General features: G+C 39.2%; 1 protein-coding gene across 1 annotated transcript in view; it reads left to right on the top strand.

The window, feature by feature from the left end:
* MRPS9 (mitochondrial ribosomal protein S9) overlaps positions 1 to 27,300 on the top strand; it is a 63,294-nt gene that overhangs the window by 21,915 nt on the left and 14,079 nt on the right. Inside the window, exons 3-5 of the mRNA XM_045771587.2 lie at positions 8,892 to 8,954; positions 9,044 to 9,074; positions 22,177 to 22,256. Of these exons, the coding sequence (XP_045627543.1) occupies positions 8,892 to 8,954; positions 9,044 to 9,074; positions 22,177 to 22,256 (174 nt within the window). The remainder of the gene's footprint in view (positions 1 to 8,891; positions 8,955 to 9,043; positions 9,075 to 22,176; positions 22,257 to 27,300) is intronic.

Genomic DNA, 27,300 nt, shown 5'->3' with positions numbered 1-27,300 from the left:
GGGCCGAGAGACATGTCAGGAAATTTAACTTTCCACATGGTTTCCATGATACTGAGTTCCCCATTCAAACCCCCAGGGACTCAAATCACAGGTCTGAAGTATTAAAATGCTCTCACCTCACGGAAGAGAAAGAGGAATGGCTGTTGTGACCAGATTCATCATAGAAATCTTCTATTCAAAGATGTTTTGGTTGTGACTACTCTCTCTTATGAAAGTGGGTATAAATCACAGACTTTATAACTTTGTAACAGTTTAACAAAGTTTGAAAACCTTGCTGAGATACACAACAGTGGCATCAGTGCAGTGCTCTTCCTATTGCAGGAAGGCTTTGGTGGACACGGTCTCGAGCTGTGTGGTTGCCACTAGCTGTGTGGGATTGTTTGAAGTTAGTTAATGTTAACTAACAGTAAAGTTTAGTTCTTTAGTCACACAGATTATAGAATATTTCCATCATCAGGGAAAGTTCTTCCAGACTGTTGACCAGAGGATAGCTTCGTCATTTCCCCCCAAGTAAGAATTTGTATTTTTTGCCTTGTGTTATTTGAAAGAAAGGGAACACTTTGGAAGTATAAGTAATATCATTCTGCAATTTCATTTTTATATTGTTTTTCAATGACATGATTCCAAATACCTGAAATATTGGTTTTGAAAACAGTTAAAAAATACACTGCAAGAATAAATAGAAATTTGGAAGTGTAGGAAATGGTTGCTTTTATCTAACTGAAACAACAGGTTTACTAAAACAATTTCGGTTGTTCGAATATTCAGTTATAGAAGAGCAAAAGATTGATGACTTGTGTATGTGTGTATACACACACACACATCTGTGTACAGATACCATATGTATATGTATGTATGTATGTATATTACATGGGGGTAGGAACCAGAATTGAGAAACTGAAATATTCTAGGGTAATAGCAATAGCAGTAAACATTAATTTGTTTATTAACTGTAAATGAAAATTCCAGTCATACAGAAAAGCAGAAATAATTGTATAATGCATACCCTGTGATTGTCACCTAGTTTAAATAACTTAACATTTTGCCATATTTGCTTCTCCTGTATATTTTGTGGCTGAACTATTTTCTTTCTTTTTTTTTTTTCCCCCCCAAAGAAAGCATGGGGAGGGGATGGTGCAGGGGCAGAAGGAGAAGGAGAAGCAGACTCCCTGCTGAGCAGGAATCCTGACCCAGGGGCCTGATCTTAGGACCTGGAGATCATGACCTGAGTCTAACCGGCTAAGCCACCCAGGCACCCCTGAACTATTTTCTTTTAAAGTCCGTTACAAACGTTAAGATGCTATACCCCTACATACTTGAGTATACATCTCCAAAAAATTAGGATATTTTCCTATATAACCACAATACCATTATCACACTTAAAATTAATTTGAATATAGTCTGTAGCAGGGTATGGGGTCATTTATATATTAATCTGTTTTTAAATTTCCCCAATTGTCTATAAAGTATTGTATTTTCTAGTTGATTGACTCAAGGATTCTACAATCAATTTGCTTCTTTATTTATCCTTTGAGTACTGTATTCCCCTGCTATCTGTGGTTTTGCTTTCTGTGGTTTCGGTTGCCTGTCCGGAAGCATATGATCCCCCTTCTGAGATACCAGAAGGTCACTAGTAGTCTAACATTACATCACAGTGCCTCCATCATTTGCTTCACATTATTCTCATCACATAGGCATTGTATCATCTCATACCATCACAAGAAGATGTCAGTACCATACAATAAAGTATTTTGAGAAAGAGAACACATTCACATAACTTTTATTACAGTATATTGTTACAGTTATTTTAATGTTAGTTAATCTTACTGTATCTAATTTATAAATTAAACTTTATCATACCTGTGTACGTATAGGAAAAACGTATATATAGGGATCAGTACTCTCGGGGGCTTTAGGCTGCTGCTGAGGGTCTTGGAATGTATCCCTCGCAAATAAGGGGGACCATGGTACCTTCCGATGTCCTCCATCTGGGGCGGGAAATTGGTGACTAAGAAACCAAGGTCTTTTGCCTTCAAGAGCACTCGCTACATGTGACCAAGGTAAAATCCAAAGAACTGGTAACAGGGCCTGGGAGAGAATACTGTGAGAAGGCAAAAGTAAGTTATTTGAGGAGCAGCTCTGAATGTACTGTTAGGATACTTCAGTGGAACAGTCCTAAAGACAGCTGACAGTTGGGAATGGTTTGGAAACTAGAGAAATGGATTTAGCCACTCTCTACATGAATTTGCTTGATAGGAGGAGAATCAGAGATGGCACTCTGAGGAGCAGAGATGTGTTTACAAGAGACCAGGGAAAGAAATTGGAGAGAGGTAGGAGGGGAACATGGCTGTGAGGGGAAGACAGCAACCTTCTGTGGAAGAGCCCTGGCTGTAGGTCATGAGGTTCCAAAGGAAGTCTTGGTGAGCCCAAGCAGTCGCGGGATTGGAATTATGGTGAGGCCTGATTGAAGTCTTGGGCTGAAGAGTGAGGTAGTTAGGAAGTGGGTGTGTGCTTCTAAGGATGGAAATGGGAGTTGGGGGGGGGGTTTATCGGCCTGGGTGACACTGAGAGTCTTGTGTCGGTGGCTCACACACAGGGCAGGGATTGATACGTAAAGGAAATGAGGTGAGCATCAGCCTTTGTGATTGCTGCAAGGAGTGTGGAAGTTCAAGTCAGGAAGAAGGATGGGGAGAGAATAGACTAGACTGGCCAGATGGTGTGGTCTGGAGAGACCCGAGAGCGCTGTCTGTCCAGGGCGACTGACGTGGTAAGGCAGTAGGCAAGCGAGGAGAGCTCTCCAACAGGTATAAACAAAGAAGTGCAATGACAGAACCCGCCGGAGAGTCAGGGGAGGTCGCTCAGGACGGCTGGCATTTGAGCTACGTCTCAAAGGTGAACAGGAAACATTAAATGGAGCAATGGTATTCCAGGAGGAGAAAACAGTGTGTGAAGGGCCTGACTTGGCAAGGAACAAGTGAGTGCTGAGAAAAGCCAGATGAAAAGTATTGCTGAAAAAGGTTAATGGCCACTTCCCTTAGTACCCTCCATGTAACCTAGAAATAGTTCCAGCACAGGTCCTGTAAAGTATTCTCTTACTAAGCCGTGTTGTTTCGTGTATACTGTGACAGTAACCCCCGTCCTTGAGATTCTGTGTGCATCTGTCTCTGCTGCTAGAATGAGGTCAGGAACTGTAGCTTCCTAAACTAGCAGAGTCCCTAGAACTTAGGTGCCATGAATATTTGTTGAATAAAATTGATCAGTTGACTGATTCACAGTAAATGGTCAATTTCTTTTCCTTTGAGCACAGTTGGGCTTTTCTCCTAATTTTGCCACTAAATAGCTGAATGTCTTTGATGCCAGTGGAGAAGTAAATTGGTTTTCTGAGAGACCTAAGTTGGCTCCCTGACCTCAGCAGGGAAGACCATATTCAGATACTAAATTTCAGGAGGTTCAGGTTCTAGCTTTGCTACTTTAAGTCTTAAAACAAAACAATGTGGGGGAAGTGTTTCACATAGAACGTTTTTGTATAGCTAACATTTGTGTAGTGCCCGCGGGGTGCTGTGCTTTGGCAAATACCTTATTTAGTCCCCACAGCAGCTAGATAAAGCTGAGGTCCTTACAGATTAGAGTCACTGGGAATGGTGTTACCGGAGAATATTTTTATGGTTATAGGACATAATAAAGGTCTTCTGTTATTTAGACGTTCACCGCTCCCTCTGTTCTGAATTCTGAAGTGCAGCGAAGGAAGGGTTTTACTATGTTACAGCGCAGGATGCTCTGCCCAGAACACGTCAGTGGGCTGGCTGCTCAGCTTCATACGTACACTCAAAATTCTCTTCTTCCTATAAATACTGGTTTGTTTGTTTGTTTTTGAAACGGTATTCACCTACTTGAGGTTTTTTTTTTTTTTTTTTTAGATTTTATTTATTTATTTAACAGAGATAGAGACAGCCAGCGAGAGAGGGAACACAAGCAGGGGGAGTAGGAGAGGAAGAGGCAGGCTCATAGCAGAGGAGCCTGATGTGGGGCTCGAACCCAGAATGCTGGGATCACGCCCTGAGCTGAAGGCAGACGCTTAACCGCTGTGCCACCCAGGCGCCCCCACCTACTTGAGTTTTAACTGTTAAAACTGCAAGTTGTGCAGGCCTGGAAAGTCAACATAGTTATTTTTTCATAAAATCCAGGTAGTTTTTTGTTTGCCTCAGCATTTGTAAGAAATCTGTTTAGAGTGCCTGTAGGAGATAAATGAAAGTGATAGGTTAGGTCGTGGTCGCACTGTCCCATGCACTGTCCCATGCGTGCTGAACAGATGAGGGAACACATGCTGGCAGTGTTCCCTTCCTGTTTTGTATCTTCTGCTCGGTTAAAAAGTAACCAGTTTATGACTAATATAACACTGTGTGGTAACTTCACTGGAATTAGAAAGTGTATTCCTCATAATTTGGTGTAAAAGATGTAATACAAATTTTGAAAAAAAAAAGCTGTTTTATCTTACATACTGTTTATTCTTTTGTTCCTTTTTCTGCCATCCTTTGTTTTTCATTGTTTTTACTGAATTTGTGATTTTGCTGTTTATCTAACATGGTGTCTTGCTCTATGGACCTTCTCCATAGTACTTAATACAAAACTTAATGTAGCTGGTACAATATAGCATATAGTACATTGTACATGCCATATCAGTAATTAGTAACAGAGTATAGAGTATGGTATAATATAGTTAGTACAGTATAGTATAGTTGGTTGTGTTGTTATTTTCACCTAGGGGTGTCTGAGTGGCTTAGTCGATTAAGCGTCTGACTCTTGGTTTCGGCTCAGGTCATGCTCTCAGGGTTGTGAGATTGAGTCCTGTGTCATGTTCAGCGCTTAGACCACTTAGACCGCTTGTCCTCTCCCTCTGCTCCTGCCCTCTCCCCTACATTGTGCATTCTCTCTAAAAGAAATAAGTAAATAAGATCAACATTATCACCTAATATAGTGAGGAATTATGAATTAGGAAATATGTGTTAATTTATTTATAGCTGAGATTTTTTTAAAAATTTCCACCAAATATTTTATTAACTTGTTTTTAAGTTAATACAGAGACTGCCTGTAAGACCTAGACACCCTTTGCAATTGATGCTTTATTTTCAAGTTCTACTGATTAACTTCCTGGTGACTCGTCTGTGTCTTAGCTTTCATGAGAAACCTAGCTGCAGGATGGAATCCTTTACATTTTCATTGCCTTCTTGAACTCTACAGTGGTCACCTAGGTTACTAATAATTTTTATATTTGAAAATGATGCCAGTGACAGCTTGAACCTGATTTGGAAGTTGGTTGGACTTCCACCCCCGTAATCCTGGTGTGCTTATTACCCCAGGCTGCAGAGTTACACTTCGGTCTTCCACGCTCATAGTCCCACCCAGGCCTTGAGTCCATAGCCCCTTTGCAGAGATATCTGACCAGCCTTGGGGCTGCCATGGCTGACTGTGAGAATCAGGCCCAAAGGCCAGCTGGCCCCCAAGTGCTGTAGGCTCATGGTGGCCCTGCTGAGACAGGTTAGGTTTGGAAAGATCTGATTGACTTCTTTTTTAATTTTTAACATTTTCCTCAGCTTTTTATTTTGAAATTTTTCAAATTTCCAGAAAACTTGAATATTCAGTGAATACAAACACACATGCACATATAACCTTTCACATAGATTTGCCAGTTGTTAACATTTTGCCACATTTCCTTTCTCTGTGTATATATAAAACTTAGAGTGAATGTTGAAAATGCAGTATCGTAACACCTAACCCCTAAATGTATCAGCATTTACTTTACCCCTAAATACATACATCCTTTATACCATTTTTCCATGATATCACTATTATATCTAATAAACTTACAATAATTCTGTAATGTCATATATTTTATAGTCTACACTTAAATTTCCTCAGTTTTCCCTAAAATGTCTGTATTACTAGCTAGTTTTGTAGAATCCAGACCACTTGTCTTATGCAGTTGTCTACATTCTGGCTTTCTACTTGCTTCCTTGTGATTAGACTTAGAATGTACAAAGGGTAATATGTGTGTGATAGTGTATACTTCTTGTTCCCTCACACCAGGAGGTACATAATGAGTTTGTCCCACTATTGATTGTACATAAGACCCCTTGGTTAATGTGGTGACCACTAGACCTCTTTATTGTAAAAGTGATTTTTTTCCCCCTTGTAACTAAGTTATCTGTAGGGTGATTATTTGGGGTCCATTTGAATATTCTATTCCCTGGTAACCTTTCAGCCAATGACTTTATCATCTACCGGTTCTCCTTGGCTGAAATTGGAGATTACTTTGGAAGTTATAAAACAGTGACTTTCTACTTCTGCCATTCCTTCTACTTTTATTAACTGGTATTGTTTCATAAAGAGGCTTTCCTTTTCTCCTTGCCCCCTACTTCAGAACCGTGGAGAGAGAGAGGGAGTGTGTGTGTGTGTGTGTGTGTGTGTAGAGGCACACGCCTCAACATGTACATATTGAGTGTGTTATCAGGCATTGTCATTGTTCTTTTTGGTGTTCACGTTGTCCTAAGTGTGGCCAGTGGGAGCTCCTGGAAGCTGGCTTCTCTGTCCTTTCGAGCACTTCCTTGTTTTCCAGCACAGTAAGGTGTCTTAGGCTTATTTGTACTTTCCCTGCCTTAGGCCTAGAATTAATCATTTCTTTATGATACTCTGTTCCTTATACTAGGAAATTGTATATAGAAACCAAGATTTTAATGCTAGGGGCCACTCACTGCTTCTAGAGTTTCATTGCATCTATGCTGTTTCAGGGGACAGAATTAAAAAGTACTGTCTTTTAAATATTGTAGGACTAATCCAAGAAATAATATTTTTTAAAGATCACGAGTATGTGTTGATTTGTCTAATTCAAACTTAACATTACATTTCTTCTTTTATGTTTATATCTCTTCCCCTACAGTAACATTTTGGTCACCATAAAATTAATAAATTTATTTACTTTATGCTATAATATACATAAAACATTTCAGAATTTTAATATTAATATTATTAACAATAAGCCTTCCGAGTAATGTTGATTTCTTTGCTGTTGTTTTTGTCATTAGAAGTTAGGTTTATTTGTTTTTGTTTGTATTAAGTTTTAGAGTTTGTTTTTGGAAATTTTTGTCTTTAATATATATGGCATATTCATGCTTCAAAGTTCAGCTGAATAAAGGCATAGCCAGGGAAGCCTTACTCATCTCTGTGGCCCTCACCCTGCTGCCACCCAGCCCTTAATAAATGATGATTTTGCTTAGTTTCCACTGTACCTTCCTTGTGGAAAGAAACCTATGTATATTTTTCCCTATTCCTATATGTATTTTCTTAATTCTTTTTCTTACGCCAAAGGTCACACTACTCTTAAGTACATTTCCCTTGCGTCTTTCTTTTATCAATCTTTTTTTATGGCTGGAGTGCTTGATGGCATGGGTGTGCTATCATTTATGTAGCCAACCTTGTCTGGGGGGGTTCTTATATTTTGTTGTTATAAATCAGCGAATAGCCTGTGATGATGTTGGTTTGCCTTTGGGGGTGTAGCTTATATAAAGGAATTCGCCGTGTTTTCTTCTTGTACTTGTTTGATTTGATTTTCCGTGTTTAGCTGTCTGACCCATCTGCAGTTTATTCTCGTGTATGGTGTTGGGTTTGCATCCACTTTTATCTTTTTCCAAATGGCAATCAGTTGTCTCAGAATCACTTATTAAAAAGTACACTTTTTCTCCCTCAGAGAAGGAAAAGCAGAGGAGTCCCTGGTTTTAAAAAGAAAAAATGTTCACAAAATTAGCACTCAGCTGTGTGATCTAAGGGTTTCTTTGGTGTCTTTTATTGCCAAAAGGCCGAATGGGAGAATGAAGCTTGACCCAGAGACACAGATGGGCTCCCTAAGATATCTGAATTGATAAGCCCCAAGTTACAGGTCCCTAACTTTCAGGGGCGGAATCTGGTCTAGCACATTTACTGTGTGGGTGGGCAGAGAGGCCCGTCCTGAGAACAGCCTCTCTAAAAGAACAGCCGAGTGTTTACCGTGAGCTGCCAGTTCATTTAGGGTTCAGATACAGTGCTGAAAAGATCCAAGGCCACAGACGTCTCATCTGACATCATTCAAGAGAGATGAAAATGCGTGTGGTTTCCTTTTAATTGCGAGGAGTGGTATTGGAGAAGACACTGTCATGGCTTACGCAGTTCTCAAGTTGGTGGCAGTACTAGGAGGTGAGGGGATTTGGAAATGGGGGGGGGGCGAGATTTGTCACAGGCTCTAAGGATTTACTGGCATAGATGGTGGAGAAGGGCCAGGGGTGTTCAGTGACCTGCAGGACAGGGGAAGGGCAAGGCTGCCTACAACAGAGCGGTCACACTCAAAATGCCAATAGCATCCCCATTGAGAAACAGACATTTAAGAGAACTTGGTTGGGAAAATGTAGTATAAAAACCTCTCAAAACTTCCTGGGAGGAGTTCAGAGAGCATCTACAAACGTCGGGGCTGCGGTGGATGAGGCTTGGGGCCTGCTCTTGTCGTGTTCAGTCTTTGATATTTGCGCTGCCGCCGGGGAGTGCGAAGGGCTGATGTGGAGCACGGTACCACAGAGGTTGTATTAGGAGCCCCTTTCGTTTGCTTTCAAGAAAGAGATTTGTGGTATCGTGCTCATGTTTGAAACTGACACTTGAAAATTGTTAATAACCACTTTAATAGTCACGAATAATTTTTCTTTGGAGGATGTGTATGTGGTAATTTTTTCTCCCGTTTAAAAGATTATGAGATAATGTATATGAAATTCTTAGTCTAGTATCTGGCATGTAGTAAGCACTCAGTAACTATGAGTCATAACATTAACTTGTGTTTATAACAGTTATTAATTAACCTTTGTGTATTTTTTCAGAGAGCTATTGCTTACCTTTTTCCAAGTGGTTTGTTTGAGAAGCAAGCCAGGCCAATAATGAAGGTAGTTCTCTTCATTAATATTTTTTAAAATTTCACTTAGGTTTATAATATGTGCAGTAATTATCTAATGCACTGTAATTTATTTTACAGCACCCTGAACAGATCTTTCCAAAACAAAGAGGTAAGTTTGTTCAAGAATGAGCAGTTACATTACATATCAGCAGTCGCCCACATATGGTGGGGACACACCCCTGTGTCATGGCAGTTGTGAGGTCAGTCAGTGATATTTTATAACTAATAATAAATAACTGGAATTTACAAACTGTTTCTTTTTAATTAAGTAATACTACAATTAGATCAGATTAGAGTTTATGCCTGTACTAATGTCACACTAATTTATTTGCATTCTAATATGCCTTTTTGAGGAAGATCTGCTGGAGACTAATTCGCTTTTTTTATTTACAAATTAAAAATTTTTGTTCATTTCCGAAGCATATTTTCACTGAATATAGATCCCCCCCTTTTTGGGGGGGCTTTCCTTTATTGCTCTAATTCCATTGTCTTTTGTCTTGCATTGTTTCTGATGAGCAGTTAGCCATTGTTCTTTCCTGGCCCTCTGTCTTCTCTGACTTCTTTTAAGATTTTCTCTTTATGTCTTATATGTGTAAAATTAAATTTTGAAGAAAACATATAGCAGGCTTTAAGGTTGCCAAGAAATAATATATTTACTATTTTCCAATTTACATTAAAAGCCTGTTAGCCAGTGGGGACTGGTGGTAGATGTCAGTTAAATTAAAAAGTACTAAAGCTAGGGTGGCTCAGTGGGTTAAGCCTTAGACTCTTGGTCTTACCTCAGGTCTTGATCTCAGGGTAATGAGTTCAAGCCCCACGCTGGGCTCCACACTTGGCATTGAGCATACTTTAAAAAAAAATTTTTTTTTATGTACTATAGCTAGAAATTACTTCTTAAAAACACTCAGTATAAATTTATATTTATGCATTAATCTTTTATTACAACCCTAGAGATTTTTTTTCTTTTAAGATTTTATTTATTTGACGCAGAGAGACACAGCAAGAGAGGAAACACAAGCAGGGGGAGTGGGAGAGGAAGAAGCAGGCTTCCCGCTGAGCAGGGAGCCTGATGCAGGGCTTGATCCCAGGACCCTGGGATCATGACCTGAGCCAAAGGCAGATGCTTAACAACTGAGCCACCCAGGTGCCCCAGGGTTTTTTTCTTTGAGTAGGTATGTTTTTCTCCTTGTTTCTTTTATCTAACCCTGCTGTCACTGACACATCATCAAAGTTTTTTAGTTTTGGTTTCCTCACATTGGACCAAAGAACTTAAACTTTCTAAGAAATCTGAGTGCAGGGTATTTCTATATTTCTACAGATTTTTCCTCTAACCACTCTGAAGCGGAACAAACTTTTTTTTTTTTTTTAGTAACTTGCCTTTCAGTTTTTCTTTTTCTTTCTTTCTTTTCTTTTTTTTAAAGATTTTATCTCTTTATTTGACAGAGAGAGACAGCCAGTGAGAGAGGGAACAGAAGCAGGGGGAGTGGGAGAGGAAGAAGCAGGCTCCCAGCAGAGAAGCCTGATGTGGGGCTTGATCCCAGAATGCTGGGATCACGCCCTGAGCCAAAGGCAGACGCTTAACGACTGCGCCACCCAGGCGCCCCACGCCTTTCAGTTTTTCTAAAGCTTTCAACTTAGTTTTCACAGCAACAAAAACTATCTTTTCTGTTTCCACTCATATTATATATGCTTACGTAATACTTAATTCATGTAATTAGAAAAATAAATACAGTTGTAATAGGTTTGGGAATGGACACAGCTGACTCTTAGTAAGCATGTTACTCTGCAGCAAAGCTGTGTGGATCTCCTAGAAAGAGCCTGGTGACCACAGATGCGCATTGTGCAGGTGGCATTACTCAGTATCTTTTAGAGCTGATTCAATGGAGATTGGTAAGAGAGCAGATATTTCAATAAAAGAAATGTATTTGTTTTACACTGATATTTCTGCTAAGTCTTAACCTGTGTTCAGAGCTAGGCGTTCTTTTTTTTTTTTTTTTAAGATTTTATTTATTTATTTGAGAGAGAGAGAATGAGAGAGAGAGCATAAGCAGAGGCAGAGGGCATGAGGAGGGGCAGAGGGAGAAATAGACTCCCTGCCGAGCAAGGAGCCCGACGTGGGGCTCCATCCCAGGACCCTGGGACCATGATCTGAGCCAAAGGCAGACGCTTAACTGACGGAGCCTCCCTGGCACCCCCAGAGCTAGGCATTCTTTCATTCTGCTGCTCCACTTCACTCTTTGAAATGATAACTTTTACTTTGAATCTTGTTATAAAAGTTAGAGGTCTTTTTATAAATATATTGTCTTTTATATTTCCTCATTCCTTTGACATAGTTGATTATAAACTATAACATCATTTCAATTGATAGCTCTTGGGGAGATAGTAAATGGAGGCTGTGTTACAAGTGCACATCAGTTTTAAAGATGCAGCTCAAGTTTATCGAAATAAAACTGTATATACAAGACATGGAAACTTAATGGCTTTTCTGTAAATGTGGTAACTGATTTTTTTTTTTTTTAATTTCTAGTGGCTTCTCTATTTTTCAGCCTGACAGGCTCCTCACTCACATGTCTTTGTGTGTCTGCTCTTTGTCTCTCTACTAGTCACATCTCTTACACATCTGCCCCCCTGAAACTGTTTCTTCCAAATCATAGCCGTTTCTCAGCATTAGAAGTCTGTTATTACTATCAGCTAGAATGTAACAACTGAAACTTCTAGACATCCCTGCAAAATGCTCCTGTTATTTTGGAACTATGTCAGTATTGGTAAGATTTTACTACATATTGCAGTTAACTATATTTAGACAGGATTCCTTTAGAATTAGCAAAATATTTTTTGCCACCTACCTACCAGTTCTGCTGTACTTTGTAAACATAAGACGAACTAATTTTTTATGTTAAAAAGTATCAGCGAAATTTAGATTTGAATAGATTATGATGCTTGTAAAGTGCCTCCACTTCCTTTATTAAAAGATGGAAGCTTCCAGATTGAGTTAACATAAAAATCCTGCTCTACTGTTTAAGGCAAGTGATAAAAATATCGGGAAAAACAAAGATATGTGCCAGATTGATGACAGACGCAAGGAATAGCACCTAACACTAGATGAAATGGAATTCAGGGGGGTCGAGAACTGGTTTGATGAGACAAGAATGTTAATTGATATTGATAGAATCTAATATCCTTTAAGTGGTTTTGACGACCATGAACCTTTTTGTATCATGCATTTAACGTTGAAATGTTCACAGCAAAAGCTGTTAACTAAGGCTCTAAAGAATTTGAATAACAACACAGCATGATTTTATAGCTACACATACAAGTACAAAGAATACCTTTTTCTATATGGATGCTAATGGAATATTAATTGAATTATCATGTAATAGGTCATAGAGAAAATTTAACAAATTCCAAAAAGTAGAGATTATATAGATTAGATCTTTTCACTTTAAATCAATAGAACCATAAAACTGTTGGATTAAAGAGAAAATCAGAATTGAGATTATAGATTATTTAGAAATGTAGAAAGATGAGAACAGTTCATATCAAACCCTATGGGATATAGACAGGTATTATGCAGAAGCAGACTTATTTATTAGACATTAACAGAGACTAGAAATAAATGAACTCCTTACTCATTTCAAGAAGGTAGGAAAGGAACTAAATTGACAAATGAAGAAATTTTAAAACAGAGATAAGAACCAACTAGTTCTTCGAAAAAAACGTGAAATTGATTAACTTCTGGCAGGTCTGGTCAAGGAAAAAAGAAAACATAAAAGGACAATATTAATCATTTTAAATATAGAGGATATTTTTAAAGTTGAAGATATTGTTGTGGGTAACTTTATTCTAATTAATTTGAAAAATATCCTAATTAATAACTAGTATTTATTGAGTGGGCCAGGCACAGTTCTGAGTGCTTTGTATGTATTTACTCATAATATTCACAACAGTTTTATTAAGTAGACACTATCACTTTCCCCATTCCTTCATTAAGGGAATTAAAACCCGGAGAGTAATCTACCAAGAACACACAGCTAGGAAGTGGCTGAGGCAGAGGGAGAGGCATTAAGATGGTGGAGGAGTAGGGGGATCCTAAGCTTGCCTTGTCCCTTGAACACAGCTAGATAAATACCAAATCATTCTGAACACCCAAGAAATCAATCTGAGAGAACAAAACTGCAAGCCTGCAAGGAAGTGGCTGAGGTAGGATGTAGGTAGGCCCTGACAGTCTCGACTCCAAAGCACTGCCACACTTCCCTGACTCTCTTAAAGAAAAATATAATTCCCAAAATTGTCTTAGGAGAATATGGGTTAGACTAAAAGCTGGAAGTCAAAGGTAATCAGAGAACTAACCAGAGAGGCACCAGGGCCAGAGGTTCTGTCAGTGAGTTCTGTCATACTTGAAAAAGCATGAACTTTTATATTATGTGAACTGTTGCAGAGCAGAAAAAATAACAAAGCCTTCAGGTTCATTTTGAAGGCTCACACAATTATTAAATCTGGACACAAATTACATAAAAGCCTATAGTGTGTTCTCACTAACTAAAATGATAACAAACTAGAGAAAGCATTATATTAAGAGAATATACCAAAGGACCTTTCTACCCCCAGGGATATAAGGGTGGTTTAACATTAGGAATTTATTAATGTGTTATTTGAGTCGGGGAAAAATATTTTCATATTTTCATATTTATTTTTTGATGAAACTCTCAAACTAGAGCTACAAAGAAACTTTCTTAGTTTGAGAAAAACAGTCACGAGAAACAGAAACACATTAAATTAAAAAACATACCACTGGATTATACCTAAAGTTCAGGAATCAGATAAGTATGCCTACACTTGCCTCTGGTATTCAGTATTGTTTTGAAAGTGCGATTAAAAAAGATACAGAGGTTAGGAATAAGTTATTATTCACAGATGTCAGGATTGCCCACCTAGAAAATACAAACCACAAACTAAAAGCTGTGTTAGAATTACAGTAGAATATCATTATTTGGATATCTGAATATTGAAAATATTCAAAATTTGAATTGTTCTAATTTTTTTTAATGATACTCTTTTTTTTAAAGATTTTTATTTTATTTTATTTTATTTATTTATTTTTTACAGATTTTATTTATTCGACAAAGATAGAGACAGCCAGCGAGAGAGGGAACACAAGCAGGGGGAGTGGGAGAGGAAGAAGCAGGCTCATAGTGGAGGAGCCTGATGTGGGGCTCGATCCCGGAACGCCGGGATCACGCCCTGAGCTGAAGGCAGACGCTTAACTGCTGTGCCACCCAGGCGCCCCTAAAGATTTTTATTTTAGAGCTCACAGGAGAGAGAACAGGAGTGGGGAGTTGGGGAGAGGAACAGAGGGGGAGGGAGAGGGTGGAGGGGAAAGAATCTCAAGCAGACTTCATGCTGAGTGCAGAGCTTGACTTGGGGCTCAGTCTCACGACCCTGAAATCATGACCTGAGCGGAAATTAAGAGTCAGACACTTAACCGACTGAGCCACCCAGGAGTCCCTTAAGTAATTCTCTTATAAAAACATGCCACAGTATAGGTGAAGGGCAAAATGCTAATTGTGCAGAGATGATATGAGTATCCTGCCAGTTGACAACATGGTGGCCAAATCCACACGTATCAGTATGGAATGGAGTGTAATGATGATCTAAGTAACATGATGGTCGCCACATTGGTAACAAATACCTTGTGATTTTTCTCTACCTGTATGTATTTTGGTGGACAGGAACTGTTTTAAAAACATTGAATTCCAGCTTCACAAATATATATCTACATATACACATAGAAAAATAGGTATCTGTGTATTCTATTTTTTCGACATTTCTTTGTATACACTTCTTACTCATCTTTGTTCTAATTTTACATCTATAATTAAATTACTAAACTCCTTTTGCTTAAGTTTCCCTTGTCATCTCTTGGTTGAGTGGAGTTCATTTTCTAGTAGATTCTTCAAAGAGGTCTCATAGATAACAAAATTTCTTGAGCACTTATGTGTTTAAAATTATTTTCCTATGGCTTTGATACTTGAAGGACAGCTAGGCTGGAGGGAAAAATCTTTGGTTCACACTTTATTTTCTTGAGTTTCTTGAAAGTGCTGCTTTATTGTTGTCCTGCTTTGTCTGTTTCTTTGAGAAGTCTCAGATCAGTCATTATTCTTTCCTTATAAGTCATTTAATCTTTTTCCCTTGGTGGTCCTAAGGATTCTTTATCTTTGTTTAGTAGCTTTGTGAAAGTGTGATATTGAGTTGATTGTTAAGAGTTAGCTTACCGTGCTGCCAATGAGCTCTTTCAGTATTGTAGATTCAAGTCCTTTACATCCAGAAAGGTTTTTTTAATAGTTATAAATATTAGTTCTGTTCCATTTTTTGTTTTTGTGTCTCAGGACTCCAATTATATAAATGTTATTCCTTCTTTGGTTGTTTTCCACATCAATTGTGGTCTGTCTCTCTGATTCATCTTCCTTTTTTCTTTGTCTCATTTTCATTTTCTTAATCATTTTTCTACTTTTTCTCCAGTGTCCTTTATTATGTTATTAATCTACTTCTTCTTTGGGTAATTTATGAATCAGTGTACATTTCTGATGATTTTAGGTTTTTTTCCTATTTCTTCCCTGAGTTTAATCAAGTTGTTTCATTTCTTTTAGTTTTTTATCCATTATGAGCTCATATTTTTGAAGATTTGATTCAGAGTGTGCTCCAGTAAACCCAAGTGCTTGTTTGAAAATATTTAATTCAGTGTGGAGTGTTGAATTTCAGTTTCCTTCTGTTTTGTCATTGGTTTTGGTAAGGATGAATTTTCTTCAGCTGAACATTTGGATTATTCTCATTTTCTGTTTTATTTTTATAGGAGTCTTTAAAAAATGGATGGAAATAGGTGTCTGCATTTTGGTAGACAGAGGTGTCCCCCCCCTTTTTTTTTTTAATTTAAGGATTTACCTACTTATTTTAGAGAGAGTGGCCCAAGTGGGAGGGGCAGGGAGAGGGCGAGAGCATCTCAAGCGGATTCCACACTTAGCGTGGAGCCCAGCACAGGGCTTGGTTCCACGACCCCGAGACCATGACCTGAGTTGAAACCAAGAGTTGGGCAACCAACCAGCTGTGCCACCCAGGTGCCCCAGAAGTGTCCTATTTCTTAATCCACTCAATGGAATTAAAAAAAAAAAAAAAAAGAGTGTATCCAGAGCATGACAGAATTGGGTCAAGACTTAAAAGTTCATTATGATTTTGTAATTAAGAAATTTACATTCTAGAATAGAACTAAATAAAGTGGCTAGTTGAAGGATAAACATACAACTATCAAATAACGGATAACATTATGTCCTTAAGTCACAAAAAAATGAAAAGGACAAAGATCAATAAATTACCTATTTTAAAATTCAAAACTTCTTGTTGGAAAAAAGACAGTATAAATTTAAAAAGCAAGCAGCAGGGGCATGTGGATGGCTCAGTATGTTAAGCGTCCGACAAAATAGGCAAAGGGGAAAATACACAATTCATAAATGAAAGTACAAGTAACCAGTAAACATAGGAAATTATCAGATCAGAAACAATGTTTTATAAAACAATGATAGAAGATCATTATCATTTATCAGATTAGAAATTGTAAATATTATGTGTCAGCAAAAAATTAGAAACAATCGAAATGTTTATTAATTAGGGTAGCTAACTAAATTTCAGAGAATCCTACTGTGGAGTAATATGCTGATAATCAAAAGAGAGGTAGTTCCAGGGGTGCCTGAGTGGCTCAGTCTTGGTTAAGCGGCCAGCTGTTGATTTCAGCTCAGGTCATGATCTCGGGATTGTGAAATCGAGCCTTGTGTCGGGCTCTGCGCTGACACTGGAGCCTGCTGCAGATTCTCTCTCTCCCTCTCCCTCTGCCCCAGCTCCTCCCCCGCCCACTCACTCACGCACACCACCTCTCTCTCTCCCCCTCTGTCTCACTCTCCAAAGAAAAAGGGAAAAGAAGGTAGTTCCAGTTGGATTAATACAAATGAGACACACTGTTGGGTGAGATAAGGAAGTGAAAATGGTGTAGTGTTGTCTTAGTCCAGTCAGGTTACCATACGCTGGGTGGCGTACAAACCAAAGAAATTTATTTCTCCTGGTTCTGGAGGCTGAGAAGTCCAAAATCAAGACACCAGGTGAGAGCCTGCTTCCTGGTTCATGGAGCGCTGTCTTTCCCTGTTTCCTCACCTGACGAAGGGACCCAGGATCTCTGGGGTTCCTTCTGTGAGGGCACTCATCCTATTTATGAGGGCTTTGCCCATATGACCTGATCACCTCCCAAAGACCCCCACACCAGAATACCAGCACATTGCGGATTAGGTTCACAACATGAATTTTGGGGGTAGGGGAAGACAAGTAGTCTATAGGAAGTATGTAGTATACATACAGCTTAATTTTAGAAAACATGCAGACAGTCCTCTGTATTTCAGGAGGTAGACATAAGTAAATGTACTGAAAGAGTCTAGAACAATAAACTTCAGCCTGGCAAGGGAATTCTAATATTTAATCTTTATAAAAAGAGTGAATAAAAAAAGTGTTTAGAGGGAAATTTATAGCACTGTGAACGTGTATAGTAGAAAGGAAGATCTAAAATCACTTATCTAAGCTTCCATCTTAGGAGACTAGACAAAGAAGAGCAAATTAAATCCAAAGTAAGTAGAAGAAAAAATGATAAAAATTATAGCAGAAGTCAGTGAAGTTGGAAACAGGAAACCAGTGGAGAAAATCAACAAAAGCTGCTTCTTTGATAATAGATTTTATGTCAGTTTTATTTTATCAATAAAATCGATGAACCAGTAGTCAGGCTAAATGAAAGAAAGGAGCGAGGACACAGATTACTAGTACCAGAAATGAAAGAGGGAATACTGCTACAGATCCCAGGGACATTAAAAGGATAATCAGGGAATACTGTGAACAACTCTATGCCTTCAGATGTGATAACCTACATGAAACGGACCAATTCCTTGTGGGGTTAGATACAATCTGCCAAAACTTACACCAGAAGTAGACAATTTGAATAGGCCTATATCAGTTAAAGAAATTGAATCAGTAATTAATAACCCAGAAGACTTTGGGTTTGGCCATGGTTTTTTATAAACAACACCAAAGGAGAAGTTGGATTTCATTAAAATTAAAATTTTTCTGCTGTGAGAAAGACACTATCAAGAGAATGAAAAGACAAGCCACAGATCGTAGAAAATATTTGGAAAAGACATATTTGATAATGGACTGTTATCCAAAATACACAAGGAACTGTTAAACTCAACAGTAAGAAAACCAATGATCCGGTTTAAAAATTGGCCAAAGTTCTTAGTAGATACCACAGGCAAACGTATGAAAAGATGCTTCACATCAGGGAAATGCCAATTAAAGCAACAGTAAGGTGCTACTACATACCTATTCGAATGGCCAAAATCCAGAACACCAACGCCGCCAAATTGTGCCAAGGACGACGAGCAACAGGAGCTCTCCATTCATCACTGATGGAAATGCAAAAATAGTACAGCCACTTTGAAAGAGAGTTTGGCGGTTTCCTACAAAACTACACATACTCTTCCAATACAATCCAGCGTTTGTGCTCCTTGGTATTTATCCAGAGGGGTTAAACACTTAAGTCCACACAGAAACCTGTAGACAGATGTTTATAGCAGCTCGATTCATAATTGCTGAAACTTGGAAGTAACCAAGATGTCCTTTAGTATATGAATTGGTAATTAAACTGTGGTACGTCTAGACAATGGAATATTATTCAGCACTAACAAGAAAGGTGCAGTCAAGCCATGAGAAGACATGGAGAAGACTTCAATGCAAATGACCGAGTGAAAGAAGCCAATCATACCCTACGATATGATTCTAAGTATATGACATTCTGGAAAAGGCTAAACTATGGAAACAATGGAAAGGTCAGTGGTTGCCAGGGGTTAAGGGGAGTAGGTGGAGCACAGAGGGTCCCTAGGGCACTGAAACTACTCTGTATAATATTATAGTGGTGGATCCAAACCCGCTGAGTGTACAAGAGTGAACCCTAATGTTAACTGTGGACTTAGGGTGATAATGATGCGCCGGACAGAGTACGTTCACCACTTGTAACAAAAGTACCACACTGTTAGGGGGTGTTTATAATGGAGGTGGCCATGCATATGTGGGGGCAAAGATAGTATATGGGAAACCTCTGCCTCTCAACTCTGCTGTGAGGTGCTTTAAAAGAAAAAAGTCTGTTGAAAAAAATAGTGAAAGAAGGGCATATTGCATAATTAAAGTTAATTTTATAGAAAACATAGTTAAATGAGGGGATAGTGTCAAGAACAACAAAAATTAAAATACAGATAAAACTTAGAAAAATATGCAAGAAGGGTGCCTGGGTGGCTCAGTCGGTTAAACATCTGCCTTCGGTGCATGTCATGGGATGGAGCCCCACATCGGGCTCCTTCCTTAGCGGGGAACCTGCTTTTCCCTCTCCCTCTGCCTCCCACTCCCCCTGCTTGTGAGCGCTCTCTCTCTCTCTCTCTGAGACAAATTAATAAAATCTTTTAAAAAAAGAAAAAATATGCAAGAGTTTTATGTAGGAAATTATGAAACTTAAAGCTTGTAAGTAAAAATCTGAATAGCTAGAAAAAAGATTTCATGTTCCTGTAAGGAAAGATATTGCAAAGTTGAGCAAACGTAATTATATTTTTTAAAAATTATGAACAAACATAATATAATTTTAACCAAAGTCCTGGCAGGAGTTTTCGGAAATATTTATAAACTTTATTTGAAAGAGTAAATGTGCAAGAAGGAGAGAGAAATTTTTAAAAAGAAGTAAGAATACCGTAGGACACACCCTCCCAGCTCTCACAATGCAGCAGCAAGCTTATTTTACTCAAATGGTGGTAGTGTTGCAGTCCTTGGAGACAGACCGGTGGGCCAGAGTAGAGTACTGAGCATCAGCGTGTTCGTTAGCTCCGTATCTTGTGAATTCTAAGACGGTTTTTCAGTTTTAACAGGATTCATTTTACAATTAATGTAAAACCATGATGATCAGCGTTTTTTCCTTCTTTCTTTGTATAAGATACATGGTGGGGCATCTTAAAATCTGTGACATCTTAGATTGAATGAAATATTATGAAATCAAGTATACACACACACGTACACTTCTACATAATCAGATACTCAACATGCAATGAGACCCAACTCAAAACCCCCTCCCAGGTTTTACAGTAGAGTCTTATCTGCAACCATGATATTTGTCTTTCTTAGGCACTTTCTAACTGACTGCTTTAATGATACAGTGCAAATAGATTGCATAGTGAAATGATAAATATTTTAGAAGATGCAGGATTTCATGAAGTCTGTAAAAATTATATTAGAGAACTATTTAATTCATCCACAGCCATTGGCGTGTAAGAATCTGGTTTTCTTTTCAAGCTAAAGTCCCTAGCAAGACTTTTCTTTATAATTTTGTATGAAATTTTGGTCTTTGTTTTAAATATACTGACTTAAAGTGGCCTATGTGTAATGTCAGTTATCCTCAGAAGACAGAAATATCCTGTTTATTGTACAGGTGGAATTTCAACACCAGAGCATAGTGGAGCCCCTGGGCGGCGCAGTCAGTTAAGCGTCCGACTCTTGGTTTTGGCTCAGTTTGTGACCTGAGGGCCATGAGATCAAGCCCCACTTTGGGCTCCATGCTCTGCATAGAGTCTGCTTGAAATTCTCTCTCCTTCTCCTTTTGCCACCCCCCCCCCCGTTCATGCTCACTCATGTTCTCTCTCTCTCTCAAATTAAAAAAAAAAAGATGTACTCAACAGAAGATTGTAGTATCAAAAAACTAATGGGATAATGACTCTCTTTGCTGGACAAGGTAATAACTTGGATTTCTGCCTGATAAACATAGATTTCAGATAGATGAAATTTCTGAACATGAAAAAAAAACATAAAAATTGCAGAAGAAAATATAGGAAAATAGTTTTTAGAAAGCCCAAAATCTTAAAGCATGCTCTCTCCATAGGAGCGATGTTGTCCCCGAGGGGGCATAAATGGATCCGTAGGAGGTGAGGAAAGTCTGGGCTGTTAGAGTGTTCATGGCCTTCCACAGGACCACCGTGTACATCAGCAGATCTGCAGTATATTTGTGGTATTGAGGTTTCATGGGGAAGGAGGCAACTAGGGAAAAAGATGTCTAGCAAGGCTCCTTCGTAGGGGTGATAGAAACAGCCGAGAAATCATGCCATAGAAGAAACTGACAGATTCTACAGTATACATGTATTTTAAACTTCTTGATTATGAAAGACACTGTACGCCAGATGAAAAGGTGGTTGACACAGGATTTCAACACATTAAGGCTGTGTGTTTGTCTCACACACATCCCCCCACGAAAAAAAAAGAAAGCACCTCATTCCGAAAGAAAGAAAGAAAGAAAAGAAAGAAAGATGTTTTCTCTAAGAAAAAAAAAATTAAAGTGAGTAATAGATTGGGAGAAAAGAGTTTTCAACTTCTGTAATTGACGGAGGAGTGTACCTTTAACGTATTGAAGTTCCCACAAATGGTTAACCGAGAAACAACTCTGGAAATAAGGGCAAAGGATGTGGAGTCAGGTTTGGTTTATTTACTACAGTGACTCCATTCCTCAGTTTGTTTGGTGTTTATTAGATGTGAATGACCATCTGTATTTCAAAAGGAATTACACATAACACCTTGTGGGGGCCCCTTCTGTTTTAGACATTTAAACTCTCGGAGGTATGTCACCACAGAGTTGGAACAAATAATGTGGCATGGAAAAATCCATTTAATTTTTTTCTTTGTTATATTATGCCTTTTCTTAATTTCCTGAAGGTGCGATATCATTGACTTTATCAGTTTCCCTTTTTAAGAATTTGGGAGCATGTTGTATTTATAGCCAAACCTAAATTTTTTTGTTCTAACAAGATGATTTTTGCTATTTTGTGCGTTTACTTAAAACAAGTTCTAGAAATCCTCATGATGGAATGTATAGGAGTATTTTATCAGATACAAACATTGTTTTATGTTAATGAGTGTGGAATATTAAATATCCTAAATAGTTTACAGCGCGTTAAACATGAACTAAATATTAAAATTCCAAATATTAATGCTGTTAATCAGAATCGTAGACATGTCTTCTAACTTCAGTTAAACATAGCTATTTGGTCTCTTTCTCTGTATAAATTTTTATTTTTGTTTGTTTTCATCTGGCTTTTTATTAGCAATCCAGTGGGGAGAAGATGGCCGTCCATTTCATTTTCTCTTTTATACTGGCAAACAGTCGTATTATTCATTAATGCATGTAAGTATATTATATCGATGATTAATAATATGAACTGTAAGCTAAGTGCGTGTGCCAGAGATTTTGCTTGGCTTCAGAATTTACCCATTATGTTTCATAGTGAACGAAACTAAGACCTCTAGAGGTAAGGCAGTGTGTTGAAAGACTTTATATTTTATTAATTCATTTTTGCTAAATGAACATCATAGAATTTATATCAGGATGATTTGGCCTTAAAATGCTGATACTTACAAATTGAGATCGTATTAGGAGGCAGGCGCTCCGCTCAGAAATAATGCATGTTGGTGCGTGGAAGGTAAGGCCCGGAGCAGGAAGGGGCTCATATAAGCTGCCCTCAGGGCGGTAAGGCATTTACCAAAGAGAGAGTCAAATTGTTATCAGTACTTGTTTATTCATATACAGCTTTCGCTTTTCAGAGGCGAATGCAGCGTTATGGGTTTAGAATTTGTGCCTCCAAAAGACCTGAGAAATGGTTTTATTACACTTTGACTTGCAACTGCGTCTGAGTGTACTGGGCACAGCTTTGTGTTGTTTCAGAGCTGTAAGTGTTTGATAGCGTGCAAATGTGGGGGTTCCCTAGGGTACTGTGAATGAAACGGCTAGATGCTAATACCCAGTTTTCAACAACAGAACCCATTTTACTTTAAGAACACGATGTCAAGTTTTATTTTCTTCATCTTATGATTTTTAAAAGTTGCAAGAACATTCACTGGGCTTCCCCGTCCTCCGTCAGCTTTCAGGTTGCTTGAATCCCAGGCACACATTCGCTCGGCTTTTTTAGAACTCTGGTGTTTATTTGCGCTCCACAAACCCAAAGGACAAAATCCCCACTTGTCAGGTACATTTATTTCTTGGGGAAAAAAAAGAAAACCTTCTTTTCGCTTTTTGTTGACCTTGGGCAAATGAGCTTCTTGCCCTGGCAGAAATGAAATGAATGATAAATGTAGAGTGTGTCTTTGCTGACTAATGGAGCTGCGGCTGGCTCTCCGCCGAGCTTCTCCCGCAGCCCGAGGCTGCCCGAGGACCCCTGCTGTTCATTTAAATAGGTATGTCAAATCTGCCTCCCAACGCCGCTGGTTTGATCTGTGGTAATATTTGTGAAGGTTCCATATGGACTTGAGCCCCCTGCAGTGCTAAGAAATAATGTACAACGCTTCATGGTGCAGACGCAAATTTTCTCTGAAAAGGGATGCAATGCTGCGTTTTAGCTGTCGGAGGGGGTGATGGAGCTGACGCGCTAGGCCTGTCAACTTGTTACACGGATGGGTTGCACGCAGCGAAGCTGTGGAAAATCTGTGCCTTTTAACTTTTCTACTTAATCACGGTTGTAGCATTGCCTTTAGACTGTATGCTACATTAATTCTCTTCCTGCCTTCTGCCTTTCATCCCGAGTTTCACGGAGGAGAGTAAAGCATGCAGGTCTTGTAGGGGAGCCTTATCAAACAGCTGTCAGCTGACAAGCCATTTGCATTTGTTTGGGCTGAAACTGAGCAACCCAAGGGCAAGAGATTTGGTTGCATTCCATCATAATGAAGAAATTACACATTGTGGAAGGGGCCGAACTTCGATTTGGGTTGGTTTCTGTTTTAGGAAGGTACTTGCTCAAGAACCCGGTCGGTTTCTCCGTGGATGAAATACTACCGTGCCCTGACCGAAAATGTCAGATTACATCTGATTAATAAAGGGTTTTGTTCTTTTTTCTTTTTTCTTTTAACAGAAATACAGTTTCTGTTAACAGAGACCAGAGTTCTTTGGGCTTTTCTGTTTTAGTTAAACTCAGTAATTTAGGTCAGTTTATTTTGTCGGGTGTTCTGACTCCCCAAGCAGTGTGGGGCTTATTAGCGTTTGTTGTATTGCTCGTCGGAATGGTTTACACGTATGAGTTACAGATCTTTTGGTTTAACTTGAGTGTTTTAATGCAGGTAATTAATAAAACCTTATATTTCCAAAACTTCTTTTTATGGAATCTTAGAGTAAATTTATGTGTGGAGAAAGGACAAATGCTTTCCTAAATATATGCCAGTCAGCGTCCTGTATGGCCAGTGTTAATTAACAACTGTAGTCCTTCAGCCTCACTTCCTGGGTCATGCAGATGACATCCTCCTAGAGACACTCCCTTACTTTGATATAGTATGTGACTAAATACCCACTGGTCAGTTTACCGAAGTGGTTTTGTAGGGAAGTCAGGCATTGGGTGTAAAGAAAAAGGAGAAAACTTGAAACTGCTTCACGTGTCTGCTTACTCCTTTGTTCTGCCTTTTTCTGGGGGGGAGAGGGTCAGATGCTGTTCCGTTCTGTGGAGAGTGATCCCACTGCAGCAAGGAGTAGGCCCCCAAAGACTGTGGCAGGCCTTAAACACTCTGAAATGTATCTTTGTTGTTGCCATTTCTTTTGATACAGTTTCTTACCATGTGACAGGGTAAAAAGACCCTAAGCCAAACTAGGTTTTTGTCATTAGCCAACTGTAATTTTGTGAGGCATGGCAGTCATGCGTCAAGCTTTTTGACAACCAACCACCCAGCTGAACAAAAAACCCCACAGATCTAGAGCATGTGTGCAGTCTTGCCCAGGAGACCTTTCTGACATCAGATAACCTTTTCATCTTCTGTAATAATGCCAGTTCCACTTTTTAGTATTTGGTCGCTATTTGTATAATAGGCTTATATATTACCTCACAGCAACTAATACAAGAGAGTCCCGGATGTGGCGTACAGTTAAGGAGAACATACAGTGCTTTAGTGAACACTGTTTCCAGTTGGCCTGTCATCAGTCCAGCGGGTCTTTGTGGAGAAGCAGGGAGGTTTTTGAGGGAAGATGAGGACGAGAAGAAAGAAGTAATTTATTGTTCTTGCCCAGAAGTGAAGCATGATAGGAAAGCGGAAAGTGGAGGGAACGTGCTGACCGTGGCCGTCTCAGACTTTGTAGATGTGTTGCTTTCCAAAGGTGGTTACCGCCTTCCTTGGAACTCCCTTTTTCTTACAGACACAATATATGTCTTTAGGTTCCTGGGAAAGTCAATAAAAACCCCCTTATTTTATACCGTAGTGAATATGGCGTGCATGTGTAATGTGAAAAGTATAGGACAGTACAAACAAGTAGTGTCTTACACAGGAAAAAGTAGTTTACGTAAGAAGAAATAAGAGACTTAAGGAGTTTCTCAGAGGATCGTTGAGTCCTGGAAAGGGAGCTCCACGCTTGATGGCACGGGCTCATCTGTCTTTTCTCACCCAAAATGGATGGCTTTCCATTTCCTTAATAGCCATGTGACGAGTAGAACTTGTATACTTTTCAGACATGATTTAGAGTTTCAGTTTAGGGTTTCAGGAGCAGAAAGAACAAACAGAGGGAGAATAAGAGAAGGTTCCTGAAACAACTGAGCCAAAGTGTAAAGGAAAGGGAAGAATTTTTAAAGAGGATATATGTGTGTGTGCAGAAGAGAAAATGCTGTGCTATGTCTCAGCTGAGCTGTGAATAGACTTGGTCTAGATGAAGGAGAAAACCGCGTGTGCACAGTTAAGGCACAGGCTGGAAGGGTGGTCTGTCTGCTCTTAGGGCCTGCCAGCCTGGCGGGGGGGGGGGGGGAACGGGGCGGGGGGGGGGGGGGGAACGGGGCGGGGGGGGGGGGGAACGGGGCGGGGGGGGCGGGGGGGGAGGCCCCTTGCCCACAGCAGCAAGAGCCTGTCCAGGCTGGCCACACTGGTGGTGAAGGAGGCTGTGCCCGTGAGCGAGGCATTTACAACCCTGGATAGCCATTGTTGAGTTATGGGCAGAGCCTTTAATTGTAGGAAAAATGTTAATTCAGGTTTACTCGTTAATACATACACGTTCTTGGAAGATTTTAAATTCACTCACTAAAAGCGAATTGAAAATTATTTAAAATTCATTACGGGAGGTGATTATTTGACTCTAAAGTGGGAACCCTTTGTAAAATATGATTTAAGTCTAGGCATGTCTACTGCAGCCTTTCCCAAAGTGTTTGCTAAGAAACACAGGTTATAAAATATTCTTCATGAAAGACATTCTGCCACGAAGTGAGTTTGGCAGTGCCGCCCATTGTGTCCTGGGAAACTCCACCAGGAGCTACATGATAGCATGATAAAGTCCGGCAGTCAAGAAGCCTGTTGCAGTAACCGGCTGCTGCTCAAACACTGGGTCATGGAACCCTTACTGCCCAGAACCCCTTTAACGTTCCATGAGACCAGTGCTTGGGAAAAATCAGTTATCAAATACCTTGGACATTTGCTGACATTTTACACAAACTCCCTCACCCCACTTCCTATGATACGGTTGTGCATCTCTTTTTAGATGCAGTTTTTACGGCACCGGGAATTGAGCCTCTTAAATCTGTAAACCTCATTTATATTTAGGACCTGTTTTACAGTACACAAGGGAATATTTTCAGAGTATTTCCATAAATTGAAGTATTTCCATAAATTACAATGGCCACAGATGAAATCTGTACCCCAAAAAGTTTGAAATTAAGGAGTAAGTAGATCTTTATATAGTAAACTGTTCTGAAGTGGAAAAAGAAAAGGTTAAAATTTGGAAGAAAACCAAGTAATTCTAATCCTGATAACTTCTGCGTAAACAGGATTCATTTGCCTTTTGAAAGAAGGCTGGCTTATTTAGAAATTCTCTGATTTATTTTAAATGATTTAAGTAGCATTCTATGTTCATAAAGCATGAGAACAGCAGCCCCAGAAGTGACTTCACTGTGTGAAGATCCCAGACTCCAATAAGCAAAAGTCCTGGGGACTTAGTGCCACAGAATTCTTAACGTAGTTTGCGCCGTCTTTGTAACCTTGCAGTGAAGTTTAAAACTTGGTTTAGTGCCCTTATCTTTAAAAATGAAATTAAAATAGTGACCCTTCTCACAATGAGGTATTATGAAATAACTCCTTTAAAACTGTGCAGAGTGCTGATTTTTAAAAAGCTGGAGCAGTGCTGACGTATCCCTGCATGCTCTTTGAAGGCTGTATACATAGCATATCGCATTCACAAAGTGATAGCAAGGGTGTGTGATAGCAGTGTGTCACTTGAAACA

Source organism: Ursus americanus, chromosome 7, assembly GCF_024610735.1.
Source record: "Ursus americanus isolate L20-20 chromosome 7, mUrsAme1.1.p, whole genome shotgun sequence".
Classification (NCBI taxonomy): domain Eukaryota; kingdom Metazoa; phylum Chordata; class Mammalia; order Carnivora; family Ursidae; genus Ursus; species Ursus americanus.
This window is presented reverse-complemented; position numbering and strand designations above follow the sequence as displayed.